At 45.4% G+C, this 18,227-nt stretch overlaps 2 protein-coding genes and 2 non-coding genes across 6 annotated transcripts; all 4 read right to left on the reverse strand.

Moving 5' to 3' along the window:
- Positions 1 to 138: 138 nt before the first annotated feature.
- DDX39B (DExD-box helicase 39B) lies at positions 139 to 11,636 on the reverse strand. Its single transcript, XM_064283486.1, has 10 exons — positions 11,302 to 11,636; positions 10,373 to 10,500; positions 9,968 to 10,060; positions 7,163 to 7,346; positions 5,918 to 6,036; positions 3,614 to 3,745; positions 1,185 to 1,294; positions 937 to 1,081; positions 661 to 808; positions 139 to 346 (listed from the first exon to the last, which is right to left on the reverse strand). Exons 1-10 carry the CDS (start codon positions 11,510 to 11,512, stop codon positions 330 to 332), a joined length of 1,287 nt encoding a protein of 428 aa, XP_064139556.1. The 5' UTR covers positions 11,513 to 11,636; the 3' UTR covers positions 139 to 329.
- On the reverse strand, positions 7,034 to 7,110 carry LOC111748679 (small nucleolar RNA SNORD83). Its single transcript, XR_002784295.1, has one exon. It is a non-coding gene; the product is annotated as a small nucleolar RNA SNORD83 (small nucleolar RNA).
- ATP6V1G2 (ATPase H+ transporting V1 subunit G2) lies at positions 11,564 to 18,226 on the reverse strand. Of its 3 annotated transcripts, none has more exons than XM_064283511.1 (5): positions 17,277 to 18,226; positions 16,925 to 17,025; positions 13,807 to 14,211; positions 13,490 to 13,643; positions 11,564 to 11,644 (listed from the first exon to the last, which is right to left on the reverse strand). In XM_064283511.1, the coding sequence occupies exons 1-5, from the start codon at positions 17,356 to 17,358 to the stop codon at positions 11,637 to 11,639; spliced, it is 750 nt and encodes a 249-aa protein (XP_064139581.1). In that variant the 5' UTR covers positions 17,359 to 18,226; the 3' UTR covers positions 11,564 to 11,636. The 3 variants fall into 3 exon arrangements, with proteins under 3 accessions (XP_064139581.1, XP_064139586.1, XP_003422265.1); XM_064283516.1 differs by having other exon boundaries at positions 13,807 to 13,977; positions 17,277 to 18,217; XM_003422217.4 differs by lacking the exons at positions 11,564 to 11,644; positions 13,490 to 13,643 and having other exon boundaries at positions 14,103 to 16,308; positions 17,277 to 17,701.
- LOC111748678 (small nucleolar RNA SNORD83) lies at positions 12,660 to 12,737 on the reverse strand. Its single transcript, XR_002784294.1, has one exon. It is a non-coding gene; the product is annotated as a small nucleolar RNA SNORD83 (small nucleolar RNA).
- Position 18,227: the final 1 nt, after the last annotated feature.

Raw genomic sequence — 18,227 nt, forward strand, 5'->3', positions numbered from 1 at the left:
GCAAGTTCTCTTAGGTACATCCCACCCACTGACCTCTCGGCCCGAAGCAGGGCCCTTATCCTGGACCATGCCTTAAATGACCTCACCCCAAATCCAGTAACGGAACGGAGCATTTACAGATACCACAGACGCACGACGTTTCATTTTTAGTTTTGTTAAAAAAATTCTGACAAATCAGGGATGGGGACTTGGGAGTGGTGGTGATGCAAAAGAGGGAAGCCGTGGGGGAGGGGTCAGGGATAGGTGGCAGTAGTGTCTCCTTCACCCCCACGCCTGGTGTTGTCTCCTGAAGAGGGGCAGACTGTCACATTCCGCAACGAGTGAATCCTCTACCGTGTCTGTTCAACTGAAGAGAAAACATGAGTTAGGATACGGCACAGAAAGGCAAAAGCAAGCTTGGGAGACACACGCAAACATGCAGATGTGTCACGTGAGCATTCAGAGGCCAGACAGGGGTGGGGAAAGAAAAATCTAATGAGAGAAAACAGAGACCCCACTCAGATGTCAAAAAATCTTCCCAACATGGCATCAAAGACCAGGGGAGCATGAATTTTATCCTTTGTCAAGTGCTTTATACACATAATGGGGTTTAAGACAAATACACTAAAGAACAAGAAGCTAAAAAGCAGGGGAAGCCAGCTTCATGAGATCGATACTCACTGTAGGAGGAGATGTCTATCTCATCAGGCAGCTCACTAATATTGACCTCAAAGCGATCCTGGACATCATTAAGAATCTTGGCATCATTCTCATCCGACACAAACGTAATGGCCAAGCCCTTGGTGCCAAACCGGCCCGCTCTGGCCACCTGAATGGAGAAAAGAGGTTAGGACTGGAGGACGCAAAAGAGGCAAGATACCCAAAAGGGACGAAAAGATACAGAAAATAAGGGGGTAGAAGAGAAAAATGGGATGTCAGCCTGGGGGTGGGGCTTACCCGATGCAGGTAGGTGTCAGAATCCTCAGGCATGTCATAATTAAAGGCAATGTTCACCCGCTCGATGTCCATGCCTCGGCCAAATAGGTTGGTAGCCACAAGAATTCGTCTTTGAAAATCTTTAAACTGCTGGTACCGAGAAAGCCTTTGTGAGAAAGGAAAATTAGAAAACACATTGAGATTCTCTTCTCTCAATGGTCTCTTTTTTTCCCCAAGGATACAAAACATCCTCCCCACTTCCAACTCACCTCTCCTCCTGGGGCATCCCACGGTGGATGGCAATGGCTGGGAAATTCTGCTCCACTAGGAGCTGGGCCAGGGCAATGCAACGCTGCACAGACTTCACAAAGATCACCACCTGTGTGAGTGTTGTGTCGGGGGAGGTGTAGGTCCACGAGGGTGTATGTGTGAGAGAGAAAAAGGGTATGTGCGAGAGAAAGTTTTCAGGAGTTTCACTTTTAAAGGAATTCCTCCCAGTCCCTCGTTCCCACCAATTTTCCCTTCTGCTCTAAAACTAACTTAGACTTTCTCTCTTTTGGCTCTGATTTTACCGAGCAGACTGGCCTCATTAAGAGCCCTGGTGGAGCAGTGGTTAAGCACTTGGTTCCTAACCAAAAGGTCAGCAATTCAAACCTGCCAGGTGCTCTGCGGGAGAAAAGTGTGGCAGTCTGCTTCTGTAAAGACTTATACTCTAAGGAAGCCCCATGGTGCAGTTCTATTCTATCCTACAGAGTTGCTATGAGTAGGAACTGACAGCAACAGGTTTAGTTTATTTTTCAGACCAGCTTCAGATCCCTGGGTGGCACAAACAGTTAAGAACTCAACTACTACCTGAAAGGTTGGTGATTTGAACCAACCCAGAAGTGCCTTGGAAGACAGACCTGGGGATCTACTTCTGAAAGGTCTCAGGCTTAAAAACCCTATCGAGCAGTTTTACTCTACACAACACAGGGCTGCCACAAGTCAGCACTGACTCAAAGGCAACTAACAACAGACTGGCCTCTGAGAAGGTACAGAGAACAGCAGCCAAAACAGACATGTCAGGAAATAAGAATGATGCTACCTCATAAAAAAGTACCAAAAATTCAAACTGAAATCTGGAAAGACCATGGTCAATATTCCTGTTCACCAAAATATTAAACTCAATCGACCTACCCTAACTTTGGAGTTTTTAATGCAAATAAACCACATAACAGTAAAATGATAAAACGCTTCTCCTCGGTAGCAGCACAAGAAATAAACATTTAAGAAATAAACATTCGTTAGCTGCCACTGAGTTGGCTTTGACACACGGCAACCTTATGTATGACAGAGACGGCCCAGTCCTGTGTCATCTCCATGATCTTTGAGTCCACTGTTGGCTATTCTGTCAATCCATCTTGTTGAGGGTTTTGTTTCTCTGATCCATGGTGTCCTTCTCTAGTGACTGATCTTTCCTGATGACATGTCCAAAATAAAGACAAAATCTCACCATCCTTGCTTCTAAGGTGCATTCCAGCTGTATTTCTTCTAAGACTGACTTGCTTATTCTTCCCCAACAGAATTCAAATGCATCGATACTCCTGTATTTTTCCATTGTCCAGCTTTCACATGCATATGAGATTGATAAAATCATGGCTTGGCTCAGTTATCAAAGTAACACCTTTGCTTTTTAAAACTTTAAAGAGGTCTTTTGTGGCACATCTACCCAATGCAATACATCATTTGATTTCTTGACTGCTGCTTCCATGGGCATTGATGGCTGATTCAAATAGGATGAAATCTGTAACTTCAATTTTTTCTCCATTTAGCATGATGTTGTTTTACCGGTCCAGCTTCAAGGATTTTCATTTTCTTTACATCCTGATGTAATCCACACTGATGGCTGCACGCAGTCTCTGACCACCAGAAACAGCAAGTTGTCTTCATTTTCAGCAAGGAAAGCTGTCATTTGCTTATCGCAGGTTGTTAATAGGTTTTCTTCAAATTGTGATGCTATGTTCTTCATATAGTCCAGCTTCTTAGATTTGATCAGCACACAGATTGAACAAATAAGGTAAAACGATACAACCCCACTGAGCACCTTTTCCAATTTTGAACCACGGTATCCCTTTGCTGTTTGACTACTTCTTGAGCCATGAGCACAATTAAGCATTTTGGAATTCCCATTCTTCGTTACGTTATCTGTGATTCATTACGACCCACACAAATGCCTTTGCATAGCAGAGCAGTCTCTCCTTTCAATTGAGATCCATCTGATATCAGCAATGATATCCATAGTTCCATGTCTTCTCCCGAATTCCTGAAAAGTTCCCTGCCGGTGTACGGCTGCTGTCATTTTTTAGTCAAAGGCCCAAAATAGTTTGGGATTTTAGATAAAAATCTAAAACCCTTTGAAGTTTTCATTTTTTGAAGTTTACTTACTGAAGTAATGATTTATTGAGTACCTTTCCGTGCGACCAAGGGAACAGAAAAGAAGCTCCCGCCTTGCTCATGCTCTCCCCCTTGGTACGCATCAGAGATCACCAATTTGACCACGTAAGACATACACAGCTTACACAGTCTCATTTAATTTCCCCACCATTCTCTCCTATATCACACGTGGTCTGCTCAACCAAAAGATACTTAATAAACAGATTTCTGCTACAGCTGGAGAAGAATCCAAAGCTCACAGCCTACTGGACTTTGAACAACTGACCTGGTTAAACTCAAGGACATCTAGAAGGTCAAAGAGTTTCCGGTTCTTCTCGTTGTCCTTCAGTTTCACGTAGTACTGCTGCAATCCATGCAGCGTCAGCTTCGTCTCATCATCCACGAAGATCTCCATTGGCTGGGGGGGAGGAAGGGGGTAGGGAACGGGAGGAGGGCAGAGTGGGGGGGTTAACCTGGGGGGGGGTGGAGGAAGTTGATATCCAATACACCCCATGGGGGGATGGGGAGAAGAGAGAAGACTGAAAACCCAACCCCCCCCCCACAAAAAAATCCACACTTTAATGTGGTCTCTTCCACGTTAGACCTAATTTCCTTCCTATCAATGGGGTTTTAAGACTGCCCAACTGAAAACTGTCACAGAAAGGTGACTTCCCAAAGGAAGAAAAGGAATAGTGGAGCCACCCAATGGCAAGGGGCCATTATCTCAAATGGATGGTGGAGGAAAGAATCAAAACAATGGGAGATGTTTCTCAAAGGGAAAACATGATCCAAACACCCGGAAACAATGGGAAAAGGTGACTTGAGGTCAGAGCAACCCCATCAGAGCTAGTTATAATATGGGGCAAGGGACAAAGATAGTTCCATCTGAATAGTCTCTAAAGTGGGAGAATCATATACTCATTAAGAAAGTAGATGTCTTTAAGATCAGAATGCTACAATGGACATGACTAAAAAGCCATGAAAGGAGAAGCAAAAATTAGTCAGTGAGGTCACGAAAGGAGAGACTGGAAGGGCTGACTCATTAGGGGGAGAGAAAGTGGGAATACGGAGTAAGATGTAAACTTATATGTGACAGACTGACTTGATCTGTAAATGTTCACTTGAAGCTCAAAAAAGTTAATAAAAAAAAAAAAATTAGTGTGAATAACTTGCCCTCAGACCATAAGACAAAAGTTTTAGATAATCAGGTTGGTCTCTGAATTAAAAGTCAAATCATCTACAGGTTACGTGGAATGTGTCAATAAACGCTGCTTTAAAAAAAAAAAACTCAACAGATTTGTATTTCTCTTAAAAAAAAAAAAAAAAACCCTCGAAACGGAGGAAGGTAGCCTAAGCAAGACAGAAAGTGACAAGATTCAACAACCCCAAAGTTCAACTTTCCTACCACCCTTCGTACTAACTCAGGAACGTATTTAACATGAATACCCAGGGACCAAGACGGGAAAAGGTGTGTGTCATGGGGAAAAATCCTAAGTTCAATCCCACAAGACAGGCTAGCAAAAGGCAGGCTTTCAAAGAAAAGCCCCATGGCCTCCTTCGAGTCTAATTCTAGCCCCCAAATACAGCTAAAGGGTTATTATCCCGCAGGACGGAGCAGTGCAAGGAGAGAAAGAACACAGTCCACTGCTTTTACGATGGGCCTCATCTAGCCCCAAACCCTAACACCCAGCTGGCTGCACCCAAGTAGAACTCCTCACTTTAAACTTTCCCATACCCCTCTCCCCTAAGTATTAAAAAAGAAAAAAATCTACCACCCCATTCAGGACACCCCTCCCCCCAACACACATGGGAGGGGGAAGGGAGGCACGCCACGCGTTGGGTTCAGGAAAAAAACCGGGAACAGAAAAAAAGAGGCTGGCTTGGTCCTCAGCTTCTTGGTCAGGATTGCCCACGGCCTCCGCTGTCGCCATCCACCGCTGGGTGCCGTTGCATTTCCCCCGCTGCATCATGGTGTGTTCTCTGTTGCCGGCTCACGTCAATCGAGGTTCCAGATGGGTGCGCGGAGGTAAGGATGGGAAGGAGTAGGGGATCGGGGACTGAGGTGCCAGAGGCCCCCACCCCTGGAGGTGGGGAGGGGGCAGATTCATTTGTGCTGTTTGCTCTTCTTCTGGACATGCCCTGTCATCTGTCTGTCCCTCTCTTGCTCTCCTGCCACCGGGAGGTGTGAGTTTTGGGGAGCGGAAAGCTCCAGTTGTATGCTTGATGCCACCGTGAGGGTGCGTGGTTGTAGGGGATATGTAGGAGACAATGGGTGGTAGGGCAGAAAATCCTGCCCTCCCACAAAAGGGAGAAGAGGTTCAAAAAAATTTGTGGTTTAAAAAAAAAGTCGAACACTACCCGCTCTCATGTTAACCCGACCAAGTCTTCCGGAGTTTCCCTGGCGCCCGCGCAGACCCTAACACTAGCTGTCTCTGCCTCTTGTCTGTCTCTTCAAGGAGTCATCACTCCCAGATGGGCTCGTGCTTCCTCCTCAGTGCTTGAAGGATAAGGGAGTCTGGAGGAAGAGGGCGAGGAAGGGGAGGAGGCAGCGGGCAGGGAGTGAAGGGAGAGAAGGTAGAAGGGTATTTACGTCTTGCATGAACTTGCGGCAGACTGGACGGATCTCTTTGCTCAAGGTAGCACTGAACATCATGACCTGCTTCTCATGGGGGGTCATGCGAAAAATTTCCTGGACATCCCGACGCATGTCTAGAAAAAAGAAAAGAGATTATAGGAGAAACGAAGCATATGTAATTAAAAACAGAAGCAGGCTTCCCAATGAAGGGAAAACTGATGGAAATGGACAAGCAAGGAAGTCATTTCATGGGAAGATTTGCCTCTGGTCTCTATGCTATTTTCTCCAGCAGCTATAAAATCAAAACTAAGTAATACAATGGCAACAGCAATGAATTTGGAATGAACATCTGGGATCAGGTTCCAGTTGTGTTTTAACTGGGCAAGAAACAAGATCATGAAACCCCATCAAGTCTACAACAAAAAAGTGGGGACAAAACCCATTTCAGAGGCTCACAAGGACGAAGCATTTAAAAAATGCATTATAAGACCCCCTTCCCAACTCATCCCTCCCAAGTCCCGGCCTCTAGCAGTCACCAAATACTGAGCACCTATTCCATTCCTGAGTCCATCTTATGCCTCCTCTGGGTCATGCTTTCCTATCCAGTCAGGAAGATATAACATCTTTACCTAGAGCCCACGTGATAGCGTGCCATCTCGAATAACCAAAGATCATTTGGGATGACTTCTCCCTAAGGGTATGTCCAGCCCCATGCTCCCATTCTCCAAAATTCAGTTCTTACATAAAGTTTCCCGTTTTTAACCCCACTTAACACACTGGAATACCACATATATACAAACACTCTTCACACTCATCCCTACAACTTTAGAAATCTATTCAGCTATAAATTCTGACCATACATACTGTGTTGGGACTGCCAGATGGTAGACTATCTCCCCTCTCGGTTTAATGTCTTCCCTATAACACCCACTATGGAAATCTACCAAAGAAAGGTTAGGGGTGGTGATAACTAAGATTAACAAGGTCCCATACCCTCAAAACTAAAGGAACAGATATCTGTCATAGAAAGGAAGAACATGACACCTTCCTCCCCTGATTACCACAGCTGCTTAAAAGGTAACAACAACTGACTTAAGCTCCCTAACCCTTGCCACCGATCAGGGAGCCCAGAGCCATCAGTCATGGGTGATAGATTAAGAGTCGTCCTTGCACTAAGATGCTCCTTTATCAAATAAACATCATTTGGCTCCCAAGGGCAATTTCCCAGATTACTATCCCAGTGTCAGCATTGCCACTCACCGAGCTGTTCAAGCATCTTATCACACTCATCCAAAATAAAGTGTTTAATATGCTTGAGGTTGAGGCTTTTATTTCGAGCCAGGGCCAGGATGCGGCCAGGTGTCCCCACGACGATATGCGGGCAGTTCTTCTTCAGCACCTCTTCATCCTTCTTGATAGACAGACCACCGAAAAACACCGCGACCTGCCAACCCAGAAGAGAAATGAAAGTGAGTCCCACAAGGAAGGAAAGATTCCCATCTCTCCACTTGCCATTCTTTAAGCTTGAGCTAAACCAATTCTTAAAACATCTCAGAGCTAAGAGACTTTGTTGTTGTATGTAAGCGAGTGGATTCCAACTCATAGCAACCCAACGTAACAGAGTGTAATTGCCCCATAGGGTTTCCTAGGCTGTAATCTTTACAGAACGCCAGGTCTTTCCTCCCATGGAGTGACTGGTGGGGTTGAACCGCCAACCTTTTGGTTAGCAGCCGAGTGCTTAACTATTGTGCCACCAGGACTTCTTACAAAAGAGACTTTAGAGGTCATCTAATCTAAAACTTGTATGCCCCCAAACACTGAGGTTCAGGAACAAGTAACTTGCACAAAGTTGCATGCCTAATCTGACTTAATAACAATCTTCCTTCACATGACTCTAAGGCCAAGCTTTGCTGTAAGAATGCGGACAAAGGACTGAAAAGTACCACAAAAAGCACACAGAACCTCATTTTCCTAACTCAACCCAGGCTTTTTAAACTCCTTAACATAAACCTTATGCAATTATTGATGCAGGCTAAACTCATCACTCCAAGTTAAAACCATGAGATAAACGGTTGTTGAGGATCTAGGCGTTAGTATGGTGCTGAGTAACAACAGAAACTACTTTCTAGTTTCAAGAGGGACAAGAACAACTGCAGGACCAGACCGTCATGACCCTAGTTCTACAATAATTAAAATCACTAACTGTGCATCAGCTAACTCTGTGATAACATAACAAGTACACAGTACCCACCACCTATGAAAAACTCTTCCCCAAAATGTTTAACTTGAATCAATTAAGCTTTCAGACGTAAATCCCAGTTACAGAAGTACTGAGAAAAGAACAAGCTAAACACCACAAGAGAATAACCCAACAAATCCAGAGGTGGGACACTCTGTAAAAATGGCCCAATCTCTCAACAAGTCATCACAGCATTAATTTTGAGCAATAGTAAAAAAAAAAAAAAAAACAAGTTTAAGAAAAGACAATTTGTAATCGATCTTGACGTCGGAAATGTTTTGAGTGGCACAAGGGTAATAAACTGGACCTACAAGAAAAAAAGTATAATTCTATCTCACTACTAGGTGCAACAATGTTTCCATAGTCATAACAATGTAAACTGTTTCCTGGTTTTCAACTTCCAAAATCAACCTACAGACAAGACTGGTGAACGGACAGAATGTAAATGTCGTGGACTCTAGCAACGTAAAAAGCAAGCATAACACCAGGCATACACATACGTGGCATGCACACCACAATGAAAGAAAATTAACATAATTTCCAAAAACCAAAAAAAAAAGAATAGTGTAAATGAGCTAAATATCTTCATGAAACAAAGTAAAGAAGGTCTGCAATTTGATAAATGAAGAAAACAGCTCCATTCTGTTAAAGGTGATAAAAAATTCAGAAAAGAATAGTGGTGACGGTTGCACAAAGTAACTGTAATTAATGTCACTTAACTGTACACATGGAAAATGTTTTATTATATACATTTCACAATAAAAAAAAGAAAAACTGCCTATTTGGTTACATAAAACCACTACAGCCAGAAAAATTGGTTAACAAGTGACACCTTCTGTGAAGACTGGAAATGGGCACATGTAAATCTTTTCGTTACAAGGCCTTCCAGATCATCTCGGTGCTTTTACCATGCTATACGTACTATTCTACTAGTTCTTAAAAAAAATTTTAAACAGTAATCAAATGTTCCTAAATTCTCTTAAAACATAACGAACGGATCAAATTATAATAACCCGAACTACTGTTTGTTGCCTCACGTTAACCAATAGCTTATACACATCAGTTCTCTAACTCCTAGAAATCTCTTTAAGATGAATGTTCACATTCAGTAGGTCTGAGATGAAGCCCATGTAATCTGTATTTCCAACAAGTTCCCAGATGATGCTGAAGCCACAGGTCTGGTAACCACACTGTATCAAAGTTATATAATCAAAAATAGCACAAATCAACAGCCCTCAGACATCTTTCCATCTCTTGCCATCTTTAATTCTCAAAATTCACACAATGCTAAAGCTGTTTAGTGCTTCCAGCCTTGACTTGCCACACAACCCAAAACTCTAAAACTGTCAGCCAAAAGACCAAGAAATGATTCAAAACTGGCATACAGTAGTAAGAAATAGGTGGTCTTGTGGTAAGCACCATCCGTAGCCTAATCATGACGAACTCCCCTGCTACACACACTTACCCTGTTTGTTAAAAACCAAAGCAAACTAGATCCTCCAAAATTAAGATACGGAAATTGTCTCTGAAATTATAACGCATGCCCAAATGAGCCCTAGGTTTCAACAAAATCTCTTGTATACTCCAAGTCTGCAAGAACTTACTATCTGTTAACGTACCACGTTTTTTACAAATGACGTGCCCACATAAATAACGCATCCATGTATGTAACACACAGCCCAGCTCACTTATGAAAATGAGGGAGTTGTACAGTTGGCAATAACATAAAACACAGGCATTTTGTGCCTAAAAATACAGTACACTGAGCCTCACTTATATGTATTTACCACACCCTCATCCTCCCACGTCTCTTCACTCTGGCTTACCTTGACATTGGGCATGTATTTAGAGAAGCGTTCATACTCCTTGCTAATCTGGAAAGCCAACTCCCGAGTGTGACACATCACCAGCACAGACACCTTGGGGGAGAAGCAGATACAGACATACAGTATAACCTTTCACTGTCACTCTCCCCTCTGGGGAAATAAAAAAGCATACTCGGCAGATCATAAACAACTTCAATTCTCAGTCCTATGTCGTTAACTCCACCCCTCCACCTCAACAAGGCTTATTACAGCATTCCCCCACAGCCAGTAGTCAACGGTGATAGAGGTCATTTTAGCAACACACACTCATGGCTCTGAAAGCATCATATAAGCTGGGACAATAACACCCTTCCTAACGATCCCTAACCAAACCGCCTTCCCCAGAACTCTCCCCCTGAAGGGTACCTGTCCAGTAACTGGTTCGAGCTGTTGCAGTGTAGCCAGCACGAACACTGCTGTCTTTCCCATGCCTGACTTGGCCTGGCACAGAACATCCATTCCCAGAATGGCCTGAGGGATGCACTCATGCTGGACTAAAAGAGAAAAAAAAGAAAAATTAAGACTTCAGTCTCCAAATAACGCCACAATCTTCTTCACCATGCCAAACTCATTTTTCACCACTCAAGTCCCAGAGATTTCCCTGGTTCTCGTCAACACTCTGACCCTTCCTACCTCTCTACTCCCTCTATCATGTTCATCCTCAAATTGGACCCTCCATTTTTTTTTTTTAGCTCCTTCTATCCTCCAGCTCCAGGCCTCCCTGGTCCTGTTAACAACCCTCCTGAATCTACCTACAGCTCATCTTTAATGCTCCTGGCTCTGTCCTTATTTCCCTTAACCTGTAACAATCCATGGTATGTGAGTGCCTGCGACAAGCCATTTCTCCCAATTAACCTGCTGTACTTTGGGACATGTAACCCTGCAAGCTTAGACAAAATGAATGAACAACTTGGCATCTGACCCAGAAGCCAGCCATCTTTAGGCCAGTCATAAAGATTTCCAGAGACCAGAGTTGGCCTGGCCCAGCAGGAAGGGACCAGAGGTCCAATCAGCCCATCTTTAGGTGTTTAAAATTGGAGCCAAAGTGACAAAATTAAAAACAAGCAGATAAGAGAAAAACTAAGTCAGAAGTTGCTTTTGGATCACTAGCACTTTCATGCTATCGTGAACGGCAAAAGAGCCTACACAAGCCTCCTCTATTGCCAAGATAGTTTTTTCAGTACTTCTTGTCCATCCTAAATATAAACCACTATCATCTAAGGAATCATGAACATGTCTGTCATTTACTGTTTTTAACAGCCTAACAAGCACTCTACACTGAAGAGAAAAATTACCTTCTGATGGATGCTCAAAACCACAGTCAACAATGGCGCGAAGCAACTCTGGCTTGAGCAGGAAGTCACGAAAGCCAGAGCTGTGGATGGAGACGTAGGAGCCTTTGACATCCTTCTTAGCAGGGGCCTCAGCCCCATCTCCTCCAGCTGCTGTCTCCACCTCATCATCTTCATAGTCCAAGAGCTCATTGTCCACATCATTCTCTGCCATAACTGGGCCAGCAGGGGGAGTATGGAACGGGGTTTCTAGATAGGTTCACTAAGAGTAAGTGAAATCAAGGGGGAAGACTGGGGTTTAAGGAACAGGAGAGGGAAAGGAATATAACGAGTTTCTGTTAAAGAGCTAAAAAGAAAAAAAAAAAAGGGAAGGCTTATCAGTCACGAGCAAAACCTTCACGATCTCAAGTCTTCATCAGCACACTCTTCTCTTTCCCTAAACTATGAAACCTCTTCCTGAGAAGAAAGGTAACAAATACAAAACACGAAAGTTAAATCTATTAAATGGAAAAAGTATTCCCACGGCAGGTGGTCAGGACACAGGTTCCCAACAAGACTAGTATCAGAGTAGCAGAAACCAGGAAATTAAGATAATGAAAACCAGCTTATAAACTCCTGACTTGTAATTAGCAATGAGAGGCCCTGGTGGCCCGCAGTCATTAAGCACTAGGCTGCTAACAGAAAAGTCAGTGATTCAAACCCATCAGCCACTCTGCAGAAGAAAGATGTGGCAATCTGCTTCCCCAAAGATTAAACCAAACTATTGTCCTGGAATCGGTTCTGACTCAGAGTGACCCTACAGGACAGACTAGAACTGCCCCATAGTTTCCAAGGAGCACTTGGTGGATTCAAACTGCTGACCTTCTGGTTAGCAGCCGTAGCACTTAACCACTACGCCCAAAAGATTACAGCCTTGGAAACCCTATGGGGCAGTTCTACTCTGTCCCATAGGGTTGCTATAAATCAGAAGCCCCCACAGCAACAGGTTTTTTTAATTAGCAACACTGTCAGTTGTGTGGAGTCCTACCATGGTGACCCACGTATGCAGTATACAACTACTCCGTTGCGTTTTCAAGGCTGTAACCTTTCCAAAGCACACTGCCAGGCCTGTCTGCCAAGGCGCTTCTGGGCGGGTTCGAACAGCCAACATTTTGGTTAGTAATCAAGCGCTGAACACTTTGCACAACCCAGTGGCCTATAAGTAGCAGTAAAAAAAAGAATAAGCAATGAAAAACAGAATACCTTAACAGCTAGACTAGGGAGGTGAGAAATGCAAATAAGATGAAGTCTCGAAAAATTCTCAAAGGAAAACCTTGTGCTGTCCCTAACTACAGTCTCAAGGTGTTGACCCCCTACCCAGCAGCCATCAGTCAAGGGTGATAGATTAAGGTCATCATAGCGCAAAGCGCTCATTTCTCAAAATGAAAACATCATGTGGCTGCCATCCTCCTTCCACAGCTTTCCAGCCCAACTCCTCAGACCGCCCCCTTCCGCTGCTTAAGGAATCTCTCTGTAATTAATGGTGGAAGAGGGTATAAGAAAAACGGCCTGATCGGGGCGGGGGGGGGGAGGGGAATCACCTTTCCACCAGACAGCTGAAAAGGAAGCTAATAACTGAGAGTGTACGTGCTCTTGCACCAGCTTTAACAGCACTCTTACCAAATCGTCTCAGATCACTTTTGCTCTACTCTTTAGAAGAGACTCGTTTCCGTATAACATACACTGACACCACTCGTAAACATTTGGAAAGCGCACCAAACAAACGCTGGCAAGGCGAGGTGACAAAAACCCACCTGGTCCCAGAAGAGGGCTCCCGCCCGTTCCCGCCTAGGGGGAGGAGTAAAGTGAGAAGAGCCCCGCCCTCCGCAAATACCCGAGACCAGGGGACGCCACCGAGCGTCGGCCTTCGCCGCGAAGGCCTCCGGTAAACAAGAAACCCACCGGAGGAACCGGGAGCAGAGAGAACACAATGGCGCCGGAGCCACCATATTGGACCGGGCCCCCCCAGTTTCCCCGGCCTCCCCCGAGGAAGTGTTTGCTCTCGAGTAAGATGCAGGAAGCATAAATAACGACCCAGCTAAACACCAGAGATCAGACCATCACCTATGGAAGAGATATAGGGAGCCCATACGGCCGGATGGCCACGATAAAACGCGGATGGAGATGGATGGTAAAAAAGGCCGAAGCTTACCTGAGCAGGGCGGACGCGTATGGCGGCGGCAACAGCGACGAAGAAAAGGATCTGCCTTCACTTCCGGTTTCTGGCTTCCTTCTACCCCGGCCTCCCGCCTTCTCGGCTGCCAGTACGCAGGCGCAAGGGAGCGGAAGAACAATCTTCTGTGGGTCTAAAGTTTCGCGCGCTCAAGGGTTGCCTTTGGAAAATGCCTGATATCTTCCTTATTTAAAGCCGCTTCTAACGTTTCCGTTATTGCCAGTAAAAAAGACAGAAAGAAAACTAGCATCCCCTCCCATCATTATCTCTCGTTTCTTGTCCTCTTCTCCACGCACCTCACCACTTCCTTTCGGTTCTTGCCACGCAGGTCTTCTCTCTGGACACCCCTCCATGTGCGCGTGTTGATGGAGGGCGGCGAGGACTGAGAGTTCCCACGGGGTCCTTGGCCCTGTAGTCAAGGTGACCTGTGGGCGCGTTGGCTCGAGCGAAGGGCATACTTGCTCCAGCTGGCTCAGGAACGGGGATGGGGGGACCGGGAGGGGGACAGCTTGAGGAAACAGCGAGCCATATCGGGGGCCCTGCTCCTCCAACCGTGGGGATAGAGAGCAGGGTGAATGGCATTTGCCCAGAATCATGTCGGCCGTTGTCGCTGATGCCCCAACGGCTTTGCGTCTGGTGGGCAGGGGCTCCGAGCCAGGAAGGTGTCCTGAATTCGCTGAGTGGGAAACAGGATCTGAATTCTGCCCCAAGCATTAAAGATAAATGATAGGGCTTGAGGGTTGTACAACATTCTAGATATATTGCTAATTCGACCAGAATGTTCTTAGCCCTCCCAAGAGCCCCATTGTTCAGCCTAGATTTTTATCCTAAATGAAATATTTAACACTCCCCTCTTTGAGATACTAGAGATGTGATGTCCAGCTGCTTAACAAAATTAACAGACGTTTGGCTAGGCATTGAACTCAGCTCTTTACCTATTACTACACTTAACCATTTAACACTATGGAGTAGATAGCATTATTATTCCCACTTTATGGACAAGCAAACAGGCTTAGAGAAGTAAGGCAACACGTCCAAAGTAATACAGCTAGTACATATGGCAGAACCAAGATGGGGACATCTCCAGGACGTGATGTCTTAATCTCTATTGTATCCTAACTCCTCACTTGAAAAGAGAGAAAGTTGGGTTAATAAATATACTACAGATTACCTCATTAGCTCAAGTCTGCGGTAAAGCAGGCATGTCTTCTGTGGCCAAGAGAAATAACATTGATTCAAGGATGGTGTCATTGAAGGGCCATTTTCCCAATCTTAAGTATTTATTCAATATTTATCAACTGGCCACCCTGTACCAAGTGCTATCCTGGGATCTGGGGGGACAGCAGTGAACAGCCTTGTCCTCCAAGAGTTTACATAAATGGGGAGATAAAAGATAAACGCAAAAATATAATGTCAAGTAGCATCAAGTGCTATGAAGAAAAACAAAAGTAAGGGGGCAAAGTGTGCTCTTCTCTACGGTTGTCATTTATAGTCCTCAGTTTCCCAAATACCAAACCAAAACTAAACCCACTGCCGTTGAGTTGATTCTAATTCATAGGAACCATAATGTACTATTGCTTTTATTTCTACAACAAGTTTCAAAGAACAGCCCTCTTGGGTGTTTGAAATATGTAAACAAAGAACAAGAGTAACTGAAAGTAAGAAATAATGAGGCAAAAGGAGACTGCTTTGACTCACCAATTGATTTGCCCATAAATTATTTTATTGACACATTTTTATTGTCACGAATAGGTGGAATATAAAGGGAAAGTAAAGTGTTGAGAATGTAGAAAGGAAAGCTGTGCATACATGTAGACACAGTGTCACCTTAGTTCTCAGGAATCAGTGAGCATCTGATGGCTCTTTGGGGACATAGGAAAAGGGGGAAATCCAATAAAGATAAGAGAAAAAGAGAACCTAAGAGAGGCAGTATCTTCCTAGAACCGTGGAAGAGAGGCTAAAGGAGGTCATCATTTAGTCCTTTCAAGGATCATAAAGTCTGGAGAAAAGGAGGCAGAAACAAACAATTCTTCCAAGAATTACTAGGGTAACAGAATGAATTACTGGAATCAGAGCTATTGACAGAAGCGAGGAAACGGCTGTGTCTAAGTTTGGCAGGTGAGCAGGGATAAGTAATACCACAAGATTGTCATGTATGGAATTACAGCTACTACCTGCCAGGAACCATGCTAGGCTCATTACAGAATGATTCCTAATCATTACAGCGACCCGGCAAGGTAGGCATTGTTATTATTCCAGATTCACAGAGTGGGACATTGAGGATACAGGGTTGCCTATCAGCAAGTGGCAGGGTGCAGAGGGGGAACCCAAGCCTATCGGGCTCTGAAGTCGGGATGTTTCCCACATCCCTACTTCTCCATGCTGCAAGTTTCACATAGGGGTTGGGTGAAGGTGACAAGGTCCCAGTGAGGGTTATAGAACAAGGAGATTTAGGTCTAAGCAGGATATTTAGAAGTTTTACAGGAGAATTATTAGGTCCTGTCTCCTAGGATTTCCAGGGAATGGAAAGGAGAGACGGGCTATGATGGGAGGTGATTTTGGTTTGGGGGTTTTTTTTTGAGGAGGGGGCTGGCAGGGGGAGTCAGGTCCTGGGATGATGCATCCTAGGCAGTGATCCGGTAGTTGGGGTGGACTTGGGGCCTGACTTCACAGACCATGCCAAGAAGCTGGGCCAGGACACGCTCACGGTTTCTCTGCTGGGAGCTCTGCATGCCCTGCACTTGGTGCCTCGTTGCCTGCTCCACCTCAGCCGATAGGTTCCCCTGGGAGCCCATGGCCTGGAGGGTGGAGAGAGAAAGGAAAAAGCAGAAACAGAGAAAGAAGGGTCCAGATGTGCAGAGGGAAAGATCCTAAAGCAAGATTAGAAAGAATGACCAAAATAAAACAAAACCCATTGCCATCAAGTTGACTCCGACTCAAAATGACCCTAAGGGACAGAGTAGAACTGCCCCATAGGGTTTTCAAGGGGCAGCTAGTGGGATTCAAACTGCCCCCTCTGAAACCACCCCCATCCCACGGAAATGTCCAGGCCCCGGAGATATAACACAATCCCCTTTCCTCTAAGACCTGAGCTGCACCTTTGTCTTAAAATAGACAGTAAAATCCCCATCACCTCACCACCCATGACCATAAACCTCTGTCCCACACCCCAAATGTTACCATTCTCCTCACAGACTGTGGGGTCTCCCCCGACACACACAAACTGTACATCTCCTTTAAAAACTCCCAGACTCTCTTACATATCATAAAGCTTGACAAATGTTGTGGTCCCTGCCAGGGTCCCCTCCAGCTCTCTGCCACCTTATTTTCTTTTTGATAACTGCATACACACCTCACCAGATGCACCTCTGATTTGCATCCTTGACCTCCCATTCTGACTTCCCCAGGACTCACCGCCTGCTGTTTGCTCTGGAATTCCTGCTCTCGCTCCCTGCGGTACTGTTCCACCTCCATCTGGGCTTCCTCCTTTGCCTGTTTCAGACGCCGGGCCTTTCCTAGAAGCAGAAGGACACGGGCATGGGTGGATCCCTCCCCCCCAAAAAAAGGTGATCGTAGGGGTCAATCTTTCCAGAAAGTTCTGCTTTGAGGTGCTAGATTTTAACACCCACCCATTTCTTCCCTCTTTACTAGCTCCTAGTCCCCAGCTCTCTCCCCGTCTGCCTTGGGTTTTCCTGAGGACTCAGATGTTTGCTCTCCTGTCCTCATTTTCTTTCTGGACCTCGTATGGGTGAAAGAGAAGACTTACTCTTTCGGGCATCTGCTACCTTCTCAGCTGCTCGCTTCTCGGCTTGCAGGAGTTGCTGGATGCCCTGAGACTGACTGGCCATTGCTGTCGTTATCGCTGGTGCAGTTGCGGATGCTACCAAGGTACCAGATGGCTCCCACCCCCACCTCCTGGTTTTCCTCCTCCCGCTTGGGTGCTGTAGTCCTCCACTACCGCTGGGTCTTAGTGCTCCCCCTTTTCGCTCAGGTTCCTGCAGCCGATGTGTCCCCCATCAGATCCTCCCCATAGATGATCGGTCCTCCTCTCCCACCTCTCATCCCGGCAGTACCCAGAAGGACCGCTTGGGAGCAGCAGAGACCGGGCCCAAAGCTGCCAGCTAACACCGCCCCAGAAGCAGGGCCTTTCCAGTCAGGAAGGTCTGAGCTTTAGGGCAGAGTAGAAAGCGGAGGTGTGCATAGCTGGCACGAGAGCGTGGTTGATGGTCACAAGGCAGGAGGCATAGAAGGGTTGAGAGTGAGGTGAGGAAGATAATGATGTCATCATACGACGTTGTTGGAGAAAGAGTGTTCTCTTCTCCCAAATTCTCTTCCCCTCTTTTTTCTCTCTTCCTCCAGTTCCCATCTCTATTTTTTCCTACGTCTTTCTCAAAGTCCAAATTTCTGCATCCACTTCATTCTCCTTGCGCTACGATTATCTCCTTATGTCTCACCGTAGTTTGGTTGATTTTTTGTGTTGTTTTGTAGTTTGTTGTTTTTGTTTCCATTTTCACTGTGGTTTTTGTTCTGTCTTTATCTCCCCTGTTGTCTGTCTCTCATTATCTTTTCGTCTATCACTGAACCATCTCCTTCCAGTTGGAGGATGCGGGATTAAACCTCAAAATGACCCTCCTTTCTCTCCCCATTCTTTTCCTTGCCTCTCATCCAGTCTTCGGGTTTCAGGTGGGCCCTTTATTTTAGTTCTCCAGTTTCCCTC

This window comes from Loxodonta africana, chromosome 1, assembly GCF_030014295.1.
Source record: "Loxodonta africana isolate mLoxAfr1 chromosome 1, mLoxAfr1.hap2, whole genome shotgun sequence".
NCBI classification, from domain to species: Eukaryota; Metazoa; Chordata; class Mammalia; order Proboscidea; family Elephantidae; genus Loxodonta; species Loxodonta africana.